This window comes from Marmota marmota, unplaced genomic scaffold, assembly GCF_001458135.2.
Source record: "Marmota marmota marmota unplaced genomic scaffold, marMar, whole genome shotgun sequence".
Taxonomy (NCBI): Eukaryota; Metazoa; Chordata; class Mammalia; order Rodentia; family Sciuridae; genus Marmota; species Marmota marmota.
The window spans coordinates 7,701,415-7,720,134 of NW_026000101.1; the positions used below are offsets into that span (position 1 = coordinate 7,701,415).

The 18,720-nt window shown below is 34.2% G+C and overlaps 1 protein-coding gene across 3 annotated transcripts in view; it reads right to left on the reverse strand.

Moving 5' to 3' along the window:
- The window catches only part of Slc44a1 (solute carrier family 44 member 1), a 138,881-nt gene that overhangs the window by 74,519 nt on the left and 45,642 nt on the right, over window positions 1–18,720 (reverse strand). For all 3 annotated transcript variants that reach the window (XM_015492232.2, XM_015492233.2, XM_015492231.2), the window contains 5 exons: window positions 14,553–14,646; window positions 7,608–7,777; window positions 5,584–5,673; window positions 2,061–2,200; window positions 680–866 (listed from right to left, as the gene is read on the reverse strand). In XM_015492232.2, coding sequence (XP_015347718.1) covers window positions 680–866; window positions 2,061–2,200; window positions 5,584–5,673; window positions 7,608–7,777; window positions 14,553–14,646 — 681 coding nt within the window. The remainder of the gene's footprint in view (window positions 1–679; window positions 867–2,060; window positions 2,201–5,583; window positions 5,674–7,607; window positions 7,778–14,552; window positions 14,647–18,720) is intronic.

Below are 18,720 nucleotides of genomic sequence, written 5' to 3' on the forward strand. Positions count from 1 at the left end.
AGAAATTAAGATTATATTCCTTGTGGTGAATGAAAAGAGAAGTTGCACACAAGTTTATTATCCCCACACTGCTCCTCATAATTAATTCTTTGTAGGTTTAGCCTTTGATATTAAATAAAGCTACCAGCAAGTCGGAGAGTCTAACTATGAACCGTATCATCTGCAGGAGCCCTAGTTAGATTCAGGATATTTCCAAACTTGGAAATCTCAAAGAGCAAGTTGGTCTTTGGCACTAACTGGGCTTTTAAGCAACTCTAGAGAGGTGCTACACTCATTAATTTGTTTCAGAATGGATCCAGATAGCTAAGCCAATATGGAACTCACTTCAAATCCTTGAGCATCTTAAAACTAAGCTGCAATTTTATACTTTACCTGGTCTAGACCCACACTGCTAGTATGCTCTAAAAACCACAAATAAGAAGTAGATTACTGAAGACCTATACCACTGCTATTGGTTATTGGACCTTTAACAGCAAACTTACAAATAGTCCTCTCTCTGATTTGTGTGTGTGTGTGTGTGTGTGTGTGTGTTTTGCTGGGGATTGAATCCCCAGGGCTGGACACAGGCAAGGAAAATGCTCCATCACTGAGCTACACCCCCATCTCAATCTGATGTTTTAGAATATTTGAATGCAAATTAGATTTATCTCTAAGAGAAAGAAGCAACACATCTTCTTACCAGTGGTGCCAAGAAAAAGAAGTGTCATGATCCAGTATGCCCAAAACAAGACAAGAGCAAAGAAAGTCCAAAAGGGCTGGAAGACCAGTAGGGGCAGGTGAATGAAGACCTTGCCAGCCACGTGGAACAAGGCGATGGTGAGAGCAACACGTTTCCGCATAACCAGCATTATCAGGAACAAGATAACCTGAATGGGAAGAAGGGAGGGAAAGGTCCAGTTACTATTTTGCAGTGGAAACAAATGGAAAGTGGTAGAAATGTTTAGTTTAACCCTGGGAGTATCATTAATCCTAAACCTGGAAGTATCATTTTCTGAATCCCAAGAATACTTTAAATTGGGATCTCTTTTTGAAGTTGTAATGGTTCTCAATTGTATTATGGTTACAAAGTGTCCTTTAAAGCTAACCATAGGAAGTTTCTCAATTTATTAAAGCCAAGAGTTCCTCTACCTTTCCCTTTACCCTTCATTACCATCAAAATGGGTTTATTTATCAGTCAAGATGAGACTCTTCATTTGAATAGGTATATTCTTGTCACTCTGAAAAAGGGTGAGAGGACAATATGCCATCACCCTAAAAGTCTGGGAGATATTTATTTGTATCTCATGTCTGTTACTGGACCAAGAGTTCCATAAAAGTGGAGTCCCAGCAGATTCACCCTTTGCCTCCTTCCCCTCCTATCCCTACCCCTAGTAGCTCGCATACAGAACTGTACTTAACTCATGATTACAAAGTTATCTTTTGGTACAACAGTTCTATGGTGGCTTTATTTATTTATTTATTTATTTATTTTTTGATGCTCATAAAATGCTTGGGATTGCTCCTAGAAATGGATAGATTGCCCCCACCCCTTTCTTCAGAAAGGAGATAACAGTGAACTAAAGATACAAGATAGATTATTTAACCACATGATAATTTATAATTTTACTATGTAACACCTGAGCAGTGAATCTCACCTATATTTTTGATATAATATACATCATTAAAAGATAGGTTTGAAAGGAAAAAAATGGGAAAATAATTCATGAACAAGTAAATAGTAATATATTTCTCAACATACTATTACACCATTAAGAGAATTGGTTTTTAGAAAGTATATTATGACTATAATAAATATATTCTTAGTAAGTGATAATGTAAAAATTCCAAGTGGAAATCTCTCAAAAAGCAGACAGGATAGAGCAAAATGTTGATCAAAAGAGCATTCGTTAATTAAGGAAGCCTCCGGCAGACTTGAAAGCATTTTGTATACTGTGGGACAAAAGTTTCATCTAATGGCAATCAGGGTTAGGACTGCAAAGGCTAGAGGTGAGTTTCTGCTTCATTGATGATCACCTGCTATTAAAAACAGAACTGAAAGATACACCTGAGCCTGTACTCACGGTGAACACTGTAGCTGAAATGGCGTAGATGAGGAGTGCCCGAAGATTGTCTTCAGCTATCTGAAGCTGTTCAGGAATAACAGTTTCTTTGGGAGACCTTTTTTGTTTTGCATACAGCCACCATAGTACACCTGTGCCACCTGGAGAAAAAAAAAATTGTTTTTGCAATAATGAGCAAAAGAAAATCTGTGACATAAATCCTCAATATTCTGGACCTTTCCTGCATATCATCATGGCACTGATGCTATGGCAAATCATTAAACAGGGAAGTATATGGCTCTCACTTTTTGCCAGCTTTAGGGAAATACCAATTATTCCATGATTGTCTTTCACATTAAGCATCTACAAATCTTTCAGTGTATCAAATAAACTAACTCCACATATATTTATCATTGACTTTGAAGCTGAGAGACAGCCAGTTAACAGGTACCTCTGAAAGTAAATAGTAACCCTCGTGCCTAGTGCCGATAGATACATAGTCATACCACTGATTCTGTGTCAATGTTTGCACAATGAATAAATGAAGATCAAAGGAATAGTTCCTACCAAGGATAAAGGCAAAAACAGGAAATATCTGATAGCAGTGGGAGTCAGGGATAAGTATTTATTTCATCTCCAATGCTGTCTCATAGTTCAGAGAACCAGACTGAAGGGGGAGGCAAGCCCAACTCTATATAAGAAAGCTGAATTATATACCATCATTCAATCCATTCAGCAGATATTTTGAGAGCCTAAAGCACTTACTGTTCTATCTGGGGATGGAGGAGTAAATAAAACCAAGTCTCCACTCTCATTGCTCATGAGCTTATATAGTAACAGGGAAACAAAACATAAGGAAACAAGTGATAACACAGTATATTGAGTCTAAGGGAAAAAATTTGGTAAGAAGGATAGTGCTTGTGTTGGGAGGGCATTGCAATTTTATATAACACTGGTAAGCAAGGTCTCACTGGAAGGTGATGTCTGTGTAAGAGAATTGAAAGCCTGAGGAGAGAGAGAGAGCACAATCTATGAACTTATCTAAGGAAAAAATGTGACAGGCAAAGTTCTAGGACTCTGAGGTGGGACCATGGCTAGTATAGAGAAAGGAGGAGACCACTGTGACATCTGCAGTGAGCAAGGGGGAAAGTGCTAGAGGTGTGGGCAGAGAGGTGGCAGAGAACTGTACCACCCTGAAAGGCCTTGTAGGCCACAATTAGGAAGGAAGATTTAGTGCAGAGCTGTGAGCTTACGTTGGATAAGATAAATGCCAAGGAGATACAAAAAAACTGGGCTAAGCTCCATGCACATCGACCTTACTGCATCTGGATTTACATAAATAATTAATAGGTCAAAGGGAAAACCCACGTCCTGTTGACAAATACCAAGCATGAACTTTTCTTCTGTCGAAGATATAAAGAATTCAAAACAATTAGGAGTCTGTGAAAAAAATTTCTTCCTGTCTGAAATCCTGCAGATTCAAGAAAATTGTTTGGAAAACTATGTAACATATTCAAAAAATGGAAGGAAATGTGTTCTCTATAAACTGAAATAAAAAGTTATGGGGGAAAGCTGAAGTTCAAGGAAAACAGATGAGATAATGATGATTATGTCAAGGAGGATGGGGACGTTGATCACTACAGCCATGGGGATGTTCACCAAATGCTTAGATTGGTGCTACAAAGTGAGCTAATCACTTTATGGCTATCACCTTATTTAACCACAGTACTGTTAAGTAGTTATTATTAAGTCTACAAATGATGAAACTGAAATCTAGTAAAGTTAAATAATGTGCCAAATGTTACGTATGTAGGAAATGGCAGAGTTATGATTCAAAATTAAGATTTATTATAAAACCTGTTCATGTAAACACAGAATTAGATACTACAGCTATAAACAGAAATGAAAACAAATGTGGTAGAGATGGAAGAACTACAAATACAACAAAACTGGAACAACAAAATTCAGATCCTCATTGTAGGAAGCCAGGGACAGAACTGATAATGTGGAAAACTAAGTCAGTAATGTGAAAACAAACTTGAAGAACTCTCCTGAATATAAAAGAATATGATAAAAACATTGAAATGATAATATGGAAGACAATAGTTGAAGAATAACAACTACTTTAAGAAAAAAGACACTGAAACAAAAATGGTAATCAAATATAGAGATGAAGAAAAAATTTCAGATTGGAAAAAGATCCTCCCCCAAAAGATTATGGATAATCTTGAGATCCAGGATCAGAACCATCTTTAAATTATAAGGCTACATTAAAATCAAATAAACATCTAGGTAGGTAAAGCCTGCAATGAGTAAAGGAAAAAAAAATTAGACTGGTCTCTGAGTTCGTTTCTGAAATAAAAGTACAGATACAATATTGTGCCTGAAGAATTTTACACCAAACTCAAAATGTGAAGGAAAAGGCAATCTTAAAGAAACAAGAACTGAGAACATACATAGCCCACAAGTCCTCCATAAATAGATTACTTGAATTCCAGTCAATATAAAGATGAATTAAAAGTTAAGAATCCAAGAATTAAGGTGTATGCAAACAGGACCAGTAGTTCCTAAAACTAGTCCAGGAAGACTTAAATATGAATATATTTCTGAAACTTTTCAATGCAAATGTAAACAATTTTTTAAGATAAAAATGGTGAAAATAATATTTTAACTGTAATAATAACTTGAATACAAAAGCTCAGATTACTTGACAAGGCTAAAAAGTAGGCATAAGTAGAAGGGAGTAGGGGATACAAGGAAGAAAAGTTTATGTTAAATTTTAAAAAGGCAGGGAAAAACTCAACATGTGACATTTTAGCCTTTAGTAATCATAGATTTCTTGATTACATAGTATTTTTCTGAAAGCACATGTTACCAATCATAGAAGAAAAAATATAAAAATATAAAACATATCACCCAAAGCAAGGGTGAAGTTAATCAGAGAAAATACAGTCATATAGCAAAGATGGAAAAAACAAAATAAGAAAGCATAAATTTCAGTAAAACATAAAACAGATGACAACAGTAAAACCAAAGATAGCAGTTAGGATTATAAATGTAAATGAGGGCAGATATTTTTACTAAAAGTTCGAGTTTCATGTTCAGCTAAAAAGTTTTACCTAAATGATGTGTGTGTGTGTGTGTGTGTGTGTGTATACACATTTATATCTACCTATACATACATACATAGGAGAAAGTTCTAGACTTCAAATGGTAACAGCAGTGAAAAAAAGAGGGGAATATAGTTATGAAATTCTTTAAAAAAATTTTTTTAGTTGTAGATATCTTTATTTTGTTTATTTATTTTTATGTGGTGCTGAGGATCAAACCCAGTGCCTCACACGTGCAAAGCAAGCGGTCTACCACTGAGCCACAACCCCAGCCCCCCAACCCCTGATAGTTATGAAATTCTTAAGGCAAAAAAAAAAAAAGCTTTAAGAAGATATAGCCTGTAGAAATAAAATTTCTATTTTTTTCTTTATATTTCCATTTGCTATCATGGAATTAGTGAGGTACCATGAAAACAATAAAATAAATAACTTACCAAGTGACCCCAGTATGACCAGAATTGTTAAGATCCACACAAGTACTCTTGATATATACCTGATTATCACCATCAAAATCATGGATAGAACTGCAGGAAAGATAAATAGAGAACATGCAGAATATTACTTGACAACATAGAATATAAAGAGAAGGCTTTTTAATTGTTGTTCCCCCCCACCCCAGGGAAATAATCTGTAGCTATTGACTACTTCATGACCACAATTTAGGTAAGAAAGGAAACTGGCTGCTCTTGCATTTTGATTTTGCTACTTGTACCACTTAAATAGCATCATTTGAAACCAAAGGCACCTAACTGTGTGGGTTTATAAACTACAGAAAAGAATTCATGCAAATGCAATTGGTGACTCAAAAACAGCACAAGACTGTTGTGGACTCACCAGGAGGAAAACATCAGACATGCAGACATACATGCCAGCAGACAAAGTGTAGAGAATGACATGTCATGTTGGTGACAAGAAAAATTATCACATGTAGACAGAAATCAGTTAAGTTAGTGCTATACTGCCTTGAGTGATGTGTGCATTTTAGGACCAACTTCTCTGATGGTCAGTTAATACTAGATGGCATTTTATCTTTATCTGGCATTTTATCTTTAACTCCAGAGCTCCAAGGGAGAGTATGACCCTACAGGATAATATCCTGAAGACTAATGAGACCAAAATCCCTCTGACCTCATTTCTCAACTGATTAAAAGTCTGTCCTCAAAAATGAGCAAAGTTTAGTTTGAGTTACTTAGCCAACCCCTTTATCTGTCCCAAACTCCCAATGTGCTAAAATCATAGGTAGAATTCTCAAAAAAGAAAGGGATGATTTAACCCTTGAAAAGGAAATATATTTCTGAAATAATAATTTGTATATCTTTAATGATCTACAAACAAATGAGCAAAGGTATTTTGGGTTTATATTATGTTATTAAGTCTCCAAAGATAATCATTCTAATAAAAAATGGAATTCTGATGCTTCACAATATTATTGTCACTATTTTTAAGATTCGGATTTTACTTTTGGTTTTATGAATTCAGTTGTTTTAGAAACCAGGTAGTTTTTACATAAAGTTACACTAATTGTCAAGCTTCTTTGGGCCATTTGTAAACCCAAATAAATGGTTAGGATCTCTGTCTAGAACTATTATTAAGGTACTCACTTTTGTAATAAATATACAGGAACGAAATACAGATGGGAGCCCTTCAAATACCACAGAATTAGATTTTCATATGGAAAGCATTATTACAATTGAGTCGAGTACTACCTAAGCAAAAAGAAAAACTCTCTAATGACAGGGAAGAAGGAAATATAATTTGTATCTTCTCAGTGACCATTGTTATTAACAGGCATCAATACTAATTTAACTTACATAATGAAATAGTTGGTTCCTACCAGTTATTTCTCTCAACTATTAAGGTCTATAAACTCCAATACGCCCTCATATAGTTCTAGACTAATATAGTGAGCTTTCACCTTGAAAATGAAATTTTTAGTTAATTATATTATCTATTTATTGATAGAAACTCAGTGGCTAACGAGTGGAGATTTCCTAGTTTTTCCAGCAATAATGATACTATGAGCTGTAGCAATGAAAAGTAAATCACATACTTCAAAAGTAAGAAATCTATATTCTTAGATGTAAATATATAAGAGAACAGGTGGCCTCTTTATAAATAAATAGACCTTTTAGAATCATAACCAAAAACATAGGGTTGTTGATTCATTAAAAGAAGCCTCCTGCTATCATATTAAAGGTAGTCATAGACTGAGTCACCGAAGTTTGGAAAAATAAGTTTTCCCCAACGAAAGAAAAAAAGGGAAATAAGTTTCAGATATATATACATGTATACATACTTTTATGTACATGTTTATAATTATATATAATCTGAAACAATTATTTTGATTATGGGAAGTGAAACATTTTACAAGTATCCCCAGTTGTATTCATATTTTGGCTAAAAGAACAGTCTTCTACTGCAGTATTATGCAATAGCTAATAATGAGAAAAACAATTACCTAGTGATAACAAGCAAAGTCCCAATATAATTTCTTTGCTGGTCATTACTCCACTAATCAGCCTGTGTAAGACACTATTGTCACTGACAAAGGTGATCAGGGCCTCTGCAAACTTGGCATAGCAGGAAATGTTCACAGGAGCACAGCGATGGAAGAATGGAATAGGTGCACTGGTGACACAAGAAAAAAAAATCAGAAAAAAAATTACTCCTACTTAATATAAATGCCACATCAAACACACAAATGAAAGGTGAATATGGCTGCAGTACACTCCACCCTCCACACATCATTATGGGTGCTAAGAGCTATGTGCTTAATGCTATGAAGATGACTGTTATGGGTAGTGAAGCAATCTTACCACAAGCCTTATCAAAGAGGGTGGAGTGCATGTTCCAACAGAAGACATTACCCTCCCCTTCTGAAAAGAAACGCACACATACACATACACACACAGAGCTACCAGAAGCAAAACCACTTAAAACTCCTCATCTACCAGTCAAGAGGCAGATGACAAAGCTTAAAGACATATATTTCATTGAACTGAAAATGAATTTTGGCCATAAGCAATTTAAAAGTAAAAAACACACATGCTTGTACTTGAAATGTGCCACCATTAATAGAATGTCTTCTCTAACAAAATAGCATTATAAAATTTCAGATTAATAAAAGTGTTCAGGGCACACAGTAACTCTTTTTTAAATATAATTTTTATAACTTTATTTTTATTTATTTACTTTTTATGTGGTGCTGAGGATTGAACCCAGTGCCTCAACCGTGCTAGGCAAGCACTCTACCATTGAGCTACAGCCCAAGTCCCAGGCCCCTCAGTAACTCTTATATAAACAAAGTCATGCCAACATATCAACATACAGCATAATATGCAGCTACTCAAAACAATAACAGTGGGAGTTAATGTATAGAAATGCTTATAATTTAATAATACAAAAGGGAAATTATATCTAAAGTGACAATGATATCACTCCATAAAAGAGTTATGAAGTTAATAAAAATGGGATAAGAAAAATAATATTATAAAAGTGAAAAATATCTCACACATCTGGAATTCTGTGCCATTTTATTTTCTTTTTATATGTAACTAATAATTCAAGATTATATGTGTTCAAAAAACTGTGAAAACAACCAATTATTTAATCAGTTAACATTTAATCCAAGCTTACATGGACTACAGCTTTGACTTGTAAAGAAACAACTGTGCATGAGCTGTGACATAAATCTGGTTTGTAATAACATGGTTCTGCTTCAACTTCTGAGAGGACAATACACATCTAATCAGTGAGAGAATTTTAAACAAAGGCCTATAGATACACCTTCATTGTGACTTGTCAAGATTCTAACAGAACCCGTACATTGTCTGTGCACAGATATGCATTAGTGGGTGAATTAAGTTAAAATGCAGCCATAATTAATATGAAACCACAGTTTTTGAATTGTTCATAGAACTAGCCCTGGCAGGTCTGACATAAGATTTTTTATTAGAATGATGTAACTGTGTTCTCGTTCTTGGCTGGCACTGTATTTGGGTCCATTAGTGGATATGATTATGTGGTTGGATATCAAATTCCAAGGTTTCCAATCTCAGCAAAACAACTTTGTCTGACCTGAAACAAAACAGTTTCTTTCCTCCCTCAAATAAAAAAAAAATTTTTCAAATAAGAATGAGAATAACTACCTATCGTTTTTTCTTAAATGACAGTAAGTGAGCACCACCAGTAGTAAGAATAAGAAATATCTTATGCTTTTATACTCATGAAACAAAATAACTGAAAGATTTAGCCTTATTTTAGTTATGCTTCAGTAAAATGTATCCAAAAATGATGATGTAACAATGTAATTTATTCATTTATTATCTCATGTCCTTGGCTGTGGATTTGTGAGTAGCTCCAAAATGGTGTTAGTGAAAGTTAATGCCAAGATTTGACTTTTTATTAAAAACTGCAGGAAGCCAGACCATTCTGTATAATGTTTGATTTACAGGCAGGTAAGTCATTGTCTTTTGATCAAAAGTTGTTTTGCTAATGATGTAAAAAGATATTAAATTAGAAGAATCAAAAAGGACCCTAAATTTCTCAGTTAATGGAGGCTGATTTGGGGTAGAAGTCTTTACTGACAACTTTGTTGTAACACGACTTTCTTTTCTGATGTTGTCTCTGCAAAGTTAACACCTTTAAGAACTTCTCTAACCCTATTTTTAATTAAAGCATGTCTCTCTCTTCAAAACTAAACTCTTCTCTGCTCCATAATTATCTAAATCTTCATCGGTCTATATTACCTTATCATCTCTGATGAAGCCTCTGCTTCACTCACCTGCCTTCAACCCCAAATATAAAATATGTCTACCTTAAGGATATTGCTGTCTATTTCTTGTTGACAATGCCACTAATTTTCTTGGTCCTACTCACTCATTTCCTTTTTCCTGTCAGATAACTGTAAAAGCCCACCTTCTCCTAACACTGCAGAGCTGTGTGTTACTCCATTTCTTCTTCATTTGTCCATTTGCTTGCTAAAAGGGTAGGAGTAAGGACTCTGTAAGTCTCTTCAGATCATCACCATAAAAGAGACCACCTACAAATCAATGACTCTAAAAGTATATAGGAGCAGCAGAGCCAGTATATTCTGCCTTTCAAACTCAGGATGAAGATCCTTGATTTGAAAGGGAAGGACTGCATTCTCAAAATCCTAATTCTTTTCCTTTAGGAGGAAATGGTGAGTAACATCTGCCCAGAACTTATCCTTTTGAGTCATTTTAAAAATGTATATAAACTCTTGACCTTTTGGAAAGAGTGCTTTTTTAAGTATCCTTCAAAGAATTGGGGCAAAATAACAATAATCTTTGACTCTACAATTCAATCTGACGGCTCTAAGTTTAAAGATATAAAATTAGCACAAGCTGATTAACTGCTTTGTTTTGTTTATTTTATAGTAAAAATCTGCTCTTAGTCCTAACGAATAACAGAAATTGAAGGTAAATAAAAGAGAATATATGAACACATTGTTCAAAAAGAAAATTAAATGCTTAGCTAAAAAGCAGCAGATTCCCTTGTTTGTCATTCTTTTTCCCACTTCTTCCCAAAAAAGAAACAACTCTACAGGCCATGGGATTTTGAAACAAGAATTTTTTTCTTTTTCTTCTTTTTTTTTTTTCTGTGCTGGCAACTGAACCCAGGGCCTTATATATGCCACCACTGAACTACACCCTCAGTCCCTGGATTTATTTTCTTATTAAAAAAAAAAAGTGAGTAATCATGGCATTGAAATGTCTCTCTTATATTTTACCATTTAAATCCCATTTGATTTAATGAATTTAAGATGAATTAGCTCATATCTTGGACCTCTGAGGAAATAATAGTGCTGAGAACTTAGTGCTTGAGATCATTTCTACTTTAGAGTCTAACCTAAATGACACATTTTGTGCTTCTTAATTAAGAGGAAAAGCATAAAGTATTCTATTTACAGTAAGTTTTTCTACCTTTCAAAGGCACAGACTATTGAATGTTTAAGAAGTCAATGTAGTCCCATTAGGAACTGATGTTGTTTCACATTATTAAAACATGAGTCAACAAGAACAAAATGAATTCATAATGAATCTTTTAAAGATTTTTAAAAATTAACCATCATGGGCAAATTGTATCTTACAGTGGCAAATATACCATCCATTTGCCTTTAAGACCAGATTATCACAGATAATCAACTCCCTAAAGTATAAGGACAAAGAGTGTCTACTATTTCTTGTCCATATGCTTCACAAAAGAAGGTAGGAGTTGTACCTCATATAATTATTTTAGAATCTCAGGCTAAAAATAAGCAATCACCCATGGTTTCTAGCTAAAAGTTTTATTTAAGAAATAATACCAATAAAGGGTTCCATTAAGATCCCTATAATAGAATACAAAAGGCAGGAAGTAAATAAGTCAAGAAGATAAGAATTTAATGGCAGTAAACAGTGATTTTTCATACATTTCTATTTTGTTTGTTTTTTTCCTTTCCTTCACTCCTCTACTCCTTAAAAAATAAAAAATAAATTTAAAAAAAACACACTTAACTATGGTATAGATGCTACAAGATCCTGAATTCAAACTCTGATTTACAGCAACAACAACAAAAAAAAAAGTGGCTTTGGCCTCATCTTCCATTTCCTTATCTATAAATTAGGGGCAGTATCTGTAAAGGCTTTTGTGAGAGTTAAATTAAATAATGCATGTGAAAGTATATTAGTGAAAGTATATTAGCTGGCACATAGTAGATGATTTGTAAATATTAACTTACTCTTGAATCTTCTACTTAAAAATATGAAAAAACATTTTTTCTTGAGTGTCAATTTTTCGCTTCCATATCATATTATTAATTCCCTAGTATCTCGTAACCTTTCTGGCATCCAGAGGTACTCTAATGATGAATAAACTGAATTTATGTACTCTGTTTCTATTTCTGCTGTTTTTCTCTGGTTGTGGGCAACAGTTAGCATTGCAACAGTTAGCATCACAAATAAACAGGATAGCTATTGTTCATATTGCTACCATGCTTGGCATTTCACCAATAAAGAGTTATGAATCTGGATAAAATATTGGTCTATCTAGGCATCTGCTCTTAGGAATGATAATTTTTTGGTTATTACGCCTCATTAGAATTTCATTGCAAATTAGTTTATGGTTGTGTTCTCTAAACCAGCTATTGCTGGCTCTGGAAGTTGAGAGAAATGATACTTCCTAAGCTAAGTGCCAAGCACAATAATAGATATGTATATTATCTTATTGAGTCTCAACTCTATAGAACAAGTATGAATATTCCCATTTCACACACAAGAAACCTTGGTTTTTTAGAGAGGTTGAGTCTTGTTTGAGATGACAAATAGAAAATGGTGATGTGATATTCACCGCCATACTGATCTAGACTCAAAGTTCAAGTTCCTGTGTGAGATGTGAAAGATGCTGAGGGCTACTTACCAGTTTTGCCTGGTGTTAGAAAATGTTAACAAAAATGCAGTCATTACTAGACTGTGAATTGAAGGTCAGAGTTCTGGTCTTACTCATTTTTGGAGACTTGGTGGCTTAATGCTATGTGTAGAATGGGGTAGTGTCTCCAATTTTTCTTTTATTAAAACAAATTTATCTTGTTCTCTCATCCTTTCACTTTGTTTGCCAAATGCTAAATAACTTTTATATTTACAAGCTTCTATTTGTCTTCCTTCTGTTTTACTTTCCAACAAGCTTAGTTCAGACAAAAGTGCTAAGATACTTCGACTGGGAGGTACTGTACTAAGTAAAACATAAGGATCTTTGAACACAGTGGGAGTGAGTTTGCAGATAGTACAGGTTCAGCATTTTGTCTTAGATTAGTGAGGTACATAATGACCCTGTTAGAAGCCAGGTCCATCCAGCTATAAACTTAACACCCCTGATACCATCCTTTGCCTTCTAGTAAATGTCTAGAGGATATTGTGAGAAGTGTGTGGGTAGTCAGGACTGGGATATCCGAGATAACCAGGAACAGTCAGTGCTCAACACAGGGGAGTCAGAGATTCAAGTGGGGGAGGATTTGCAGTATGAGCCCAGCCACCCATCCTGGCCCTCCCACAATGATCCAGGAGCAGAACAACCTTCTTTCCATATCCAGGATTTCTGATTATTCTACCTCAGTGTGTTTTGGTCTTGAATGAAAGACTCTATACTTAAAGTACAGATAAAACAAACTGTAGCAATTAGGTAGATAAGTGTATAGGGCTTTTCTTATTTTTATATCAATAAATGTTCTCCAGTAACTGTATTTAAAGGATCTCCTTTGCTTCACTGCGGCAGCCTTCCTCATATCCTTAATTTTTATGAGTTCGACCTCCTTACCTGTCACTTTAAGGCCATAATTTTTAGGTTCCTTTTACTGAGTATCTCTTAAAATAGTCCCTTTACTTTTATATCTATAGGCTATAAATTTTGATTTTCAATAGCAACTTCACAAGACTAAAAGAGCTAGAAATCAATTTAACTGATATATCCCTTTCCTACTAACAGAAAATTTCAAATTCAAGTTAATAAAGCACAAGTTATAGCCATAAATATTCCTAAAAAATGTAGACATGATCTGCTTTCATGTTTCAAATCTCAAAATTTTTTACTCACTTGTTCCCTATAATATATTAAGATATAATAAAGGTGGCTTAGAGTCAGTTTCCCCCCAGAGAAGTTTTCTCATGCCATTCTGTCAGCAGTTCACACTATGGTTCTCAACATCAGACATACTTGCAAGTGTTCACATATGTGTATATACACATACATGTATATACCTCCATAAACGTACATACATAATTCTGGGGATATAGTCTACAATGCTTGAGAATTTTTTTTTTTTACATCTACTTTAAATTTAAAAATTTACTTTCACTTTAACTACTGTGAGATCACTGTTATATCCATCACATGTGGCAGGTACTTAATAATAAATGTTTATTGAATAAGACGTGGCAAACAGCCTAATACAGTGAACGTACGTAAAGGATATAACTTCAAACAATGTATGGAGAATAGTCACTGGCATGCTTTTTAAATTTACAAAGTAAATTAAAAAGCAATCCCAGGAAGTAATACTAGGATTAACCTCGAAGGATCTCTGGAGACTGTGAGACTTGGTTTCTAAGTCTGTTGCAAATTTGAGAATGATTCAGCAGTTTTGTGTATTTGAAAATTATGGTACGAAAATTAAAAAAAAACGTAAGGTTCTAAAGAAATGTAAAATAACAGAACTAGAAAAGTTGTTTGGGTGTGCATTTTTCTAAAGATAAATACATGTTTTTATATCTTTTCCTATTTCTAAAATTTTGTTGTAAAAGTAATGGAACAAGTTATCAAAGTAACTCCTTTCTCAGAATAACACATACAATGTGAAATTTACCTATAAAAACAAGTCACAAGTTAACAACTTTGCAATAAAATTTACCTCGCTGGAACTGGAAGTTTGGGGCAAAGAACAGATGATTTTGAAGATGTAGTATATTCAGAAGGCTTTAGGTTGTAGCTACATAGTGCTGAGCCTGTTGAAAGAAAAGTTATATGTTAACTGGCAGAACAGAATCTAGACAAATTATCTTCTGATTTTCTTTAATTTTAGATGTTAATACTCTCATATATAACTTTCAAACATTATAGAATTCATAAGCATCTGATTTGATCTATATCATTAGCCCTCAATCATTTAAAACTCTTATTACTGATAATGTAATTAATTGTACAAATTTTAATTAATATTAAAGATAATAACTATAAGTACTAGAACTACTTCTATTGAGTATCTGCCCCATGTCAGGTTCTATGCAAGATGACATACATGTATGCATTGTTACCATAGAAATAGAGGCTAGGACATAAGGTAAATAACCTGCCCAAGAACACAGAGCTAGTAAGTGATAGAGTTGGGACAAAATACCACATCTCTCAACTGTAAACATTCTCTGTTCCTATGCTTCCCACTACTACATATTTAAAATTACTGCATAAAGCAATACACTCAGATAATACATTACTTTTTCTTATTTCAGGAAATACTCCTAACTGTAAATAAACTGAACAATTGATAAAACTGATAAATTTATAAGCAATCCCTAGTTTTCAGATAGTTTAAGATAACTTAAATCTAACCAAAGATTGGTTAAACAAAGAACCATATATTTTTCTGATTATTTGGCTAATACATATCTAAGCAGTACTGAAAATTCAGATGGATACAGTCCAGCAGATCTAGAATGCGTTATTTTACTGACCTGCTAGTTCTATAATGAAGTGACTGGGATCCTGGAAGAGTCATTGCACAATAGGTGTTGGTAGGCGAGGAGATTTACATTCCAGCCTTAAAGATGCCAATGATCTACTGCATTCTATTACACAACAGGTTATATCTGATTAACTGAAGTTCCTGTCAGATTTCTAATTTGAACTAATGCCTTATTATTAAATATAAACAGAATAAATATGCATTCGCATTATAGTGATAATGGACTTCACACTGTTACCACCATGAGGCAAACATTAAAATATGAGGCAAACATGGCAGACTTCGTCACTGAATTAATTAATGGAAAAGGCATGTAAGCATGAGAAGGAAATGGAAAGGAAGATAGAAAAATGAACACAGCCTGGTATGCTGGGACAACAAAGTTGGGAGTGAGTTATATTTAAGTTATTTCTTGTCTGACCAATGAAAATAATTTTCAAAAAGTCATAAACCACCATTTAACTCAGCTGCCTCAAATCAGTGTTTAAATATGTGGGCCATAATAGTACATTTACATAAATATATGTAGCATATATTTTATACAAATATAATCCAAGTAATTTGACAATGCAATATATATATATATATATATATATATATATATGTGTGTGTGTGTGTGTGTGTACACACACACACACACACACACTTATTTAAATATACTGGGAATTGAACCCTGAGGTCCTTTACCACTGAGCCAGGCCCCAGTCCTTTTATTTTTGGACAGAGTCTCACTAAATTGCTGAGGTTGGCCTTGAATTTGCAACCCTCCTACTTCAGACTTCCTGAGTCGTTGGGATTATAGGAATGTATTACCATGGCAAGCCACAATAGTATTTTTAGAGCGATACTTGAAAGTTACATAGCACTGTTCTTCACACATTTTTAGCTTTTGATAAGATTTCATAGGAGACTAGGTTTAAATTTTTTTTAAACTGTTCTTTTTCATTTTAATGACAATTTTTTTTTAAAGTTAAGCACATGAACTGGGATGTGGCTCAATAGCATAGCATATGCCTAACATATTTGAGGACCTCGTTTCTATCTCCATCACCATGAGACAGAGGAAGGAAAGAAGGAAGAAAGCAAGGAAAAAGAAGGGAAGGGGAGGAAGAGGAAAGGAAAAGAAAAACATTAAGGATGAAAATTGTTTTTAAATATTTAAGTCTTCCAAAAGTATTCTCTCAGGTTTGAAGATAATACCACTAGATTTTATTTATAGCAATTTTAGAAAAACATGACAGCAATGGCAAGCAAACACTTTAGATTAATCCTAAAATAGCTGTGAGTTCTATTTTAGAACTGCTTATGAAAAAATAGCAACCATGCCAATAACTGCAGAGCCCTGAATGTGACTGTCAACTTCTTGATATGAATTGTCAACTTATTTCTTTCAAAGTCCAAGATGGAATCAATTTGCACGGTATAAAAGGCACTAACTAAAGCACTCTGTTGTCAGTGCTGCTAAACATACTGCTTCATCTAAATTCACTGAACACAATTTCCATCCCCACCCTTTTTCATTTAGAAAAGAGGTCAGCAGGTGCCACAGAGTTCAATTTTATAAATACTTTCCCAGGATAATACTCAATAAAAGGATAATAGCCTTATCTCTGATGGTCTTCTGGGACACAGGCCAGTACTAAGCAGATCCTGTACTAAATAGGTTTAAGGAAAAAGATCTTTACAATGTGTTGGTAGTAACAACCAGAAGAGTCACTTTGCTGTTTTCCTGCTCAAACAGTTGATGAACAGAGGAGGAAGAACATTAAAATGGTAATGACAAATATTTTAAATTGTTTTTCTTTTCATGTTTATCAGCTAATGCATATTCAGTGAACCTTTTAAAGGTAGTATCATTTACTTTTTTACAGTGAAAGTATAAACAACACAGCACAAGAGGTTTGGACATAAAAAGTAAGACATGAAGTTTTCCTTCAGATGCAAAAGTTAAGTAAAAATCATACTTGAGTAATGAAAAAAATCAAAAAAACTAAAAAACAAAGGCTTATCTAGGCAATCCAGGCAATTTAGCCAATGTTATTCAAAGGCTATCAAAATGAGAGATCTTAGGAACCCAATTTGGGTATACAAATATTTATCATGGCAAATGTCTACTAGGATCTTCAGAATGTTTAAATACTATAATTTTTCAAATGGCTTATAACATTTAATTATTTATTTTCTAGCTCAATATCAATTATATCAACTCTCCTAAGAGGTACATTTTTATCACTACACTTCAAAACTTACAGCTGCAGAGAAAAAAAAATAAGTAATATTTTCACGGCCTTACAAGCAATCACTGGCATATTTAGAAACAGAATTCTTTACACTTAGGTCACTATGCTTCTTTTGTGTCATTCCTAATAATCAAAATCAAACAAATATTAAGTTCTTAGGAAAACAAACCACAAAAACATGTTCCACAGATACTTCAAAAATAATGTTTGCAAAAAAATTACTTCAATCACTCACTCTCCTCCTGTATATTTTCTATCCTGGTTAATGGTTTGAAGTCCCCAAGGTAAAATTTGCAAGTCACATGTCCTCTTCTTTACCTTTCACCTTCCCATACCATTCAAGGTGCTTGATCAGACCTTCCTATAGAATCTCAGATCTTCTTGATCAGGGCAGTTTAAATCCTCTCCCAAAAGGGATTCTCATCTCCCTCTTTATGCACATGACCTTCAGAATGGTCTTCAAAAATGCAGATCCCTTCTGTTATAGTCCTATCCTCAGGATAAAGTCCACACTTCTTGGATTCAAGGCTTCCTAAAGCAGGATTCTAGCTAAAACTCCAGGCTCACCTCAATACAATGAACTGCATATAATCAATTCTTTCTGTTTATCAGGCTTCCTGACCTTTTAACATGCTATTCCTTGGGCTTGCTCTGTCCTTCTAGGAACAGCATCTGAGTGAGTGCTAAAAGTTTGAGCAGAGCTACTACACAGTACTCACTCACACTTCACCTTCTCTGTCAAGCTTTCTCTGACCCACCCAACAAAGCTATTTGCCACTTAGCTCTATTAAAAAACATAGCATATTATTTTGTAATTTGTTTTTGTTTACCTATCATCTCCATTTTTAGAGTATGCTCTTTGAGAACTGGGACCTGGTGCTTTTGAAATATCTGCAATCCCATCTACTGGTACATAAGTAACACTCCAATGCCTTTTATTTAATAAAAACAGACATCCTGATCCAATGCTTGATTATAGGGGGCTGTCCTGTGCATTAATTCACTCAGCAAATATGTATGCCTAGTATGTGTGTGTCATTAGTGTTTGACAGATCTCTATCCTCTAGATAACCTTTGCCCGGTTCTGACAACCAAAA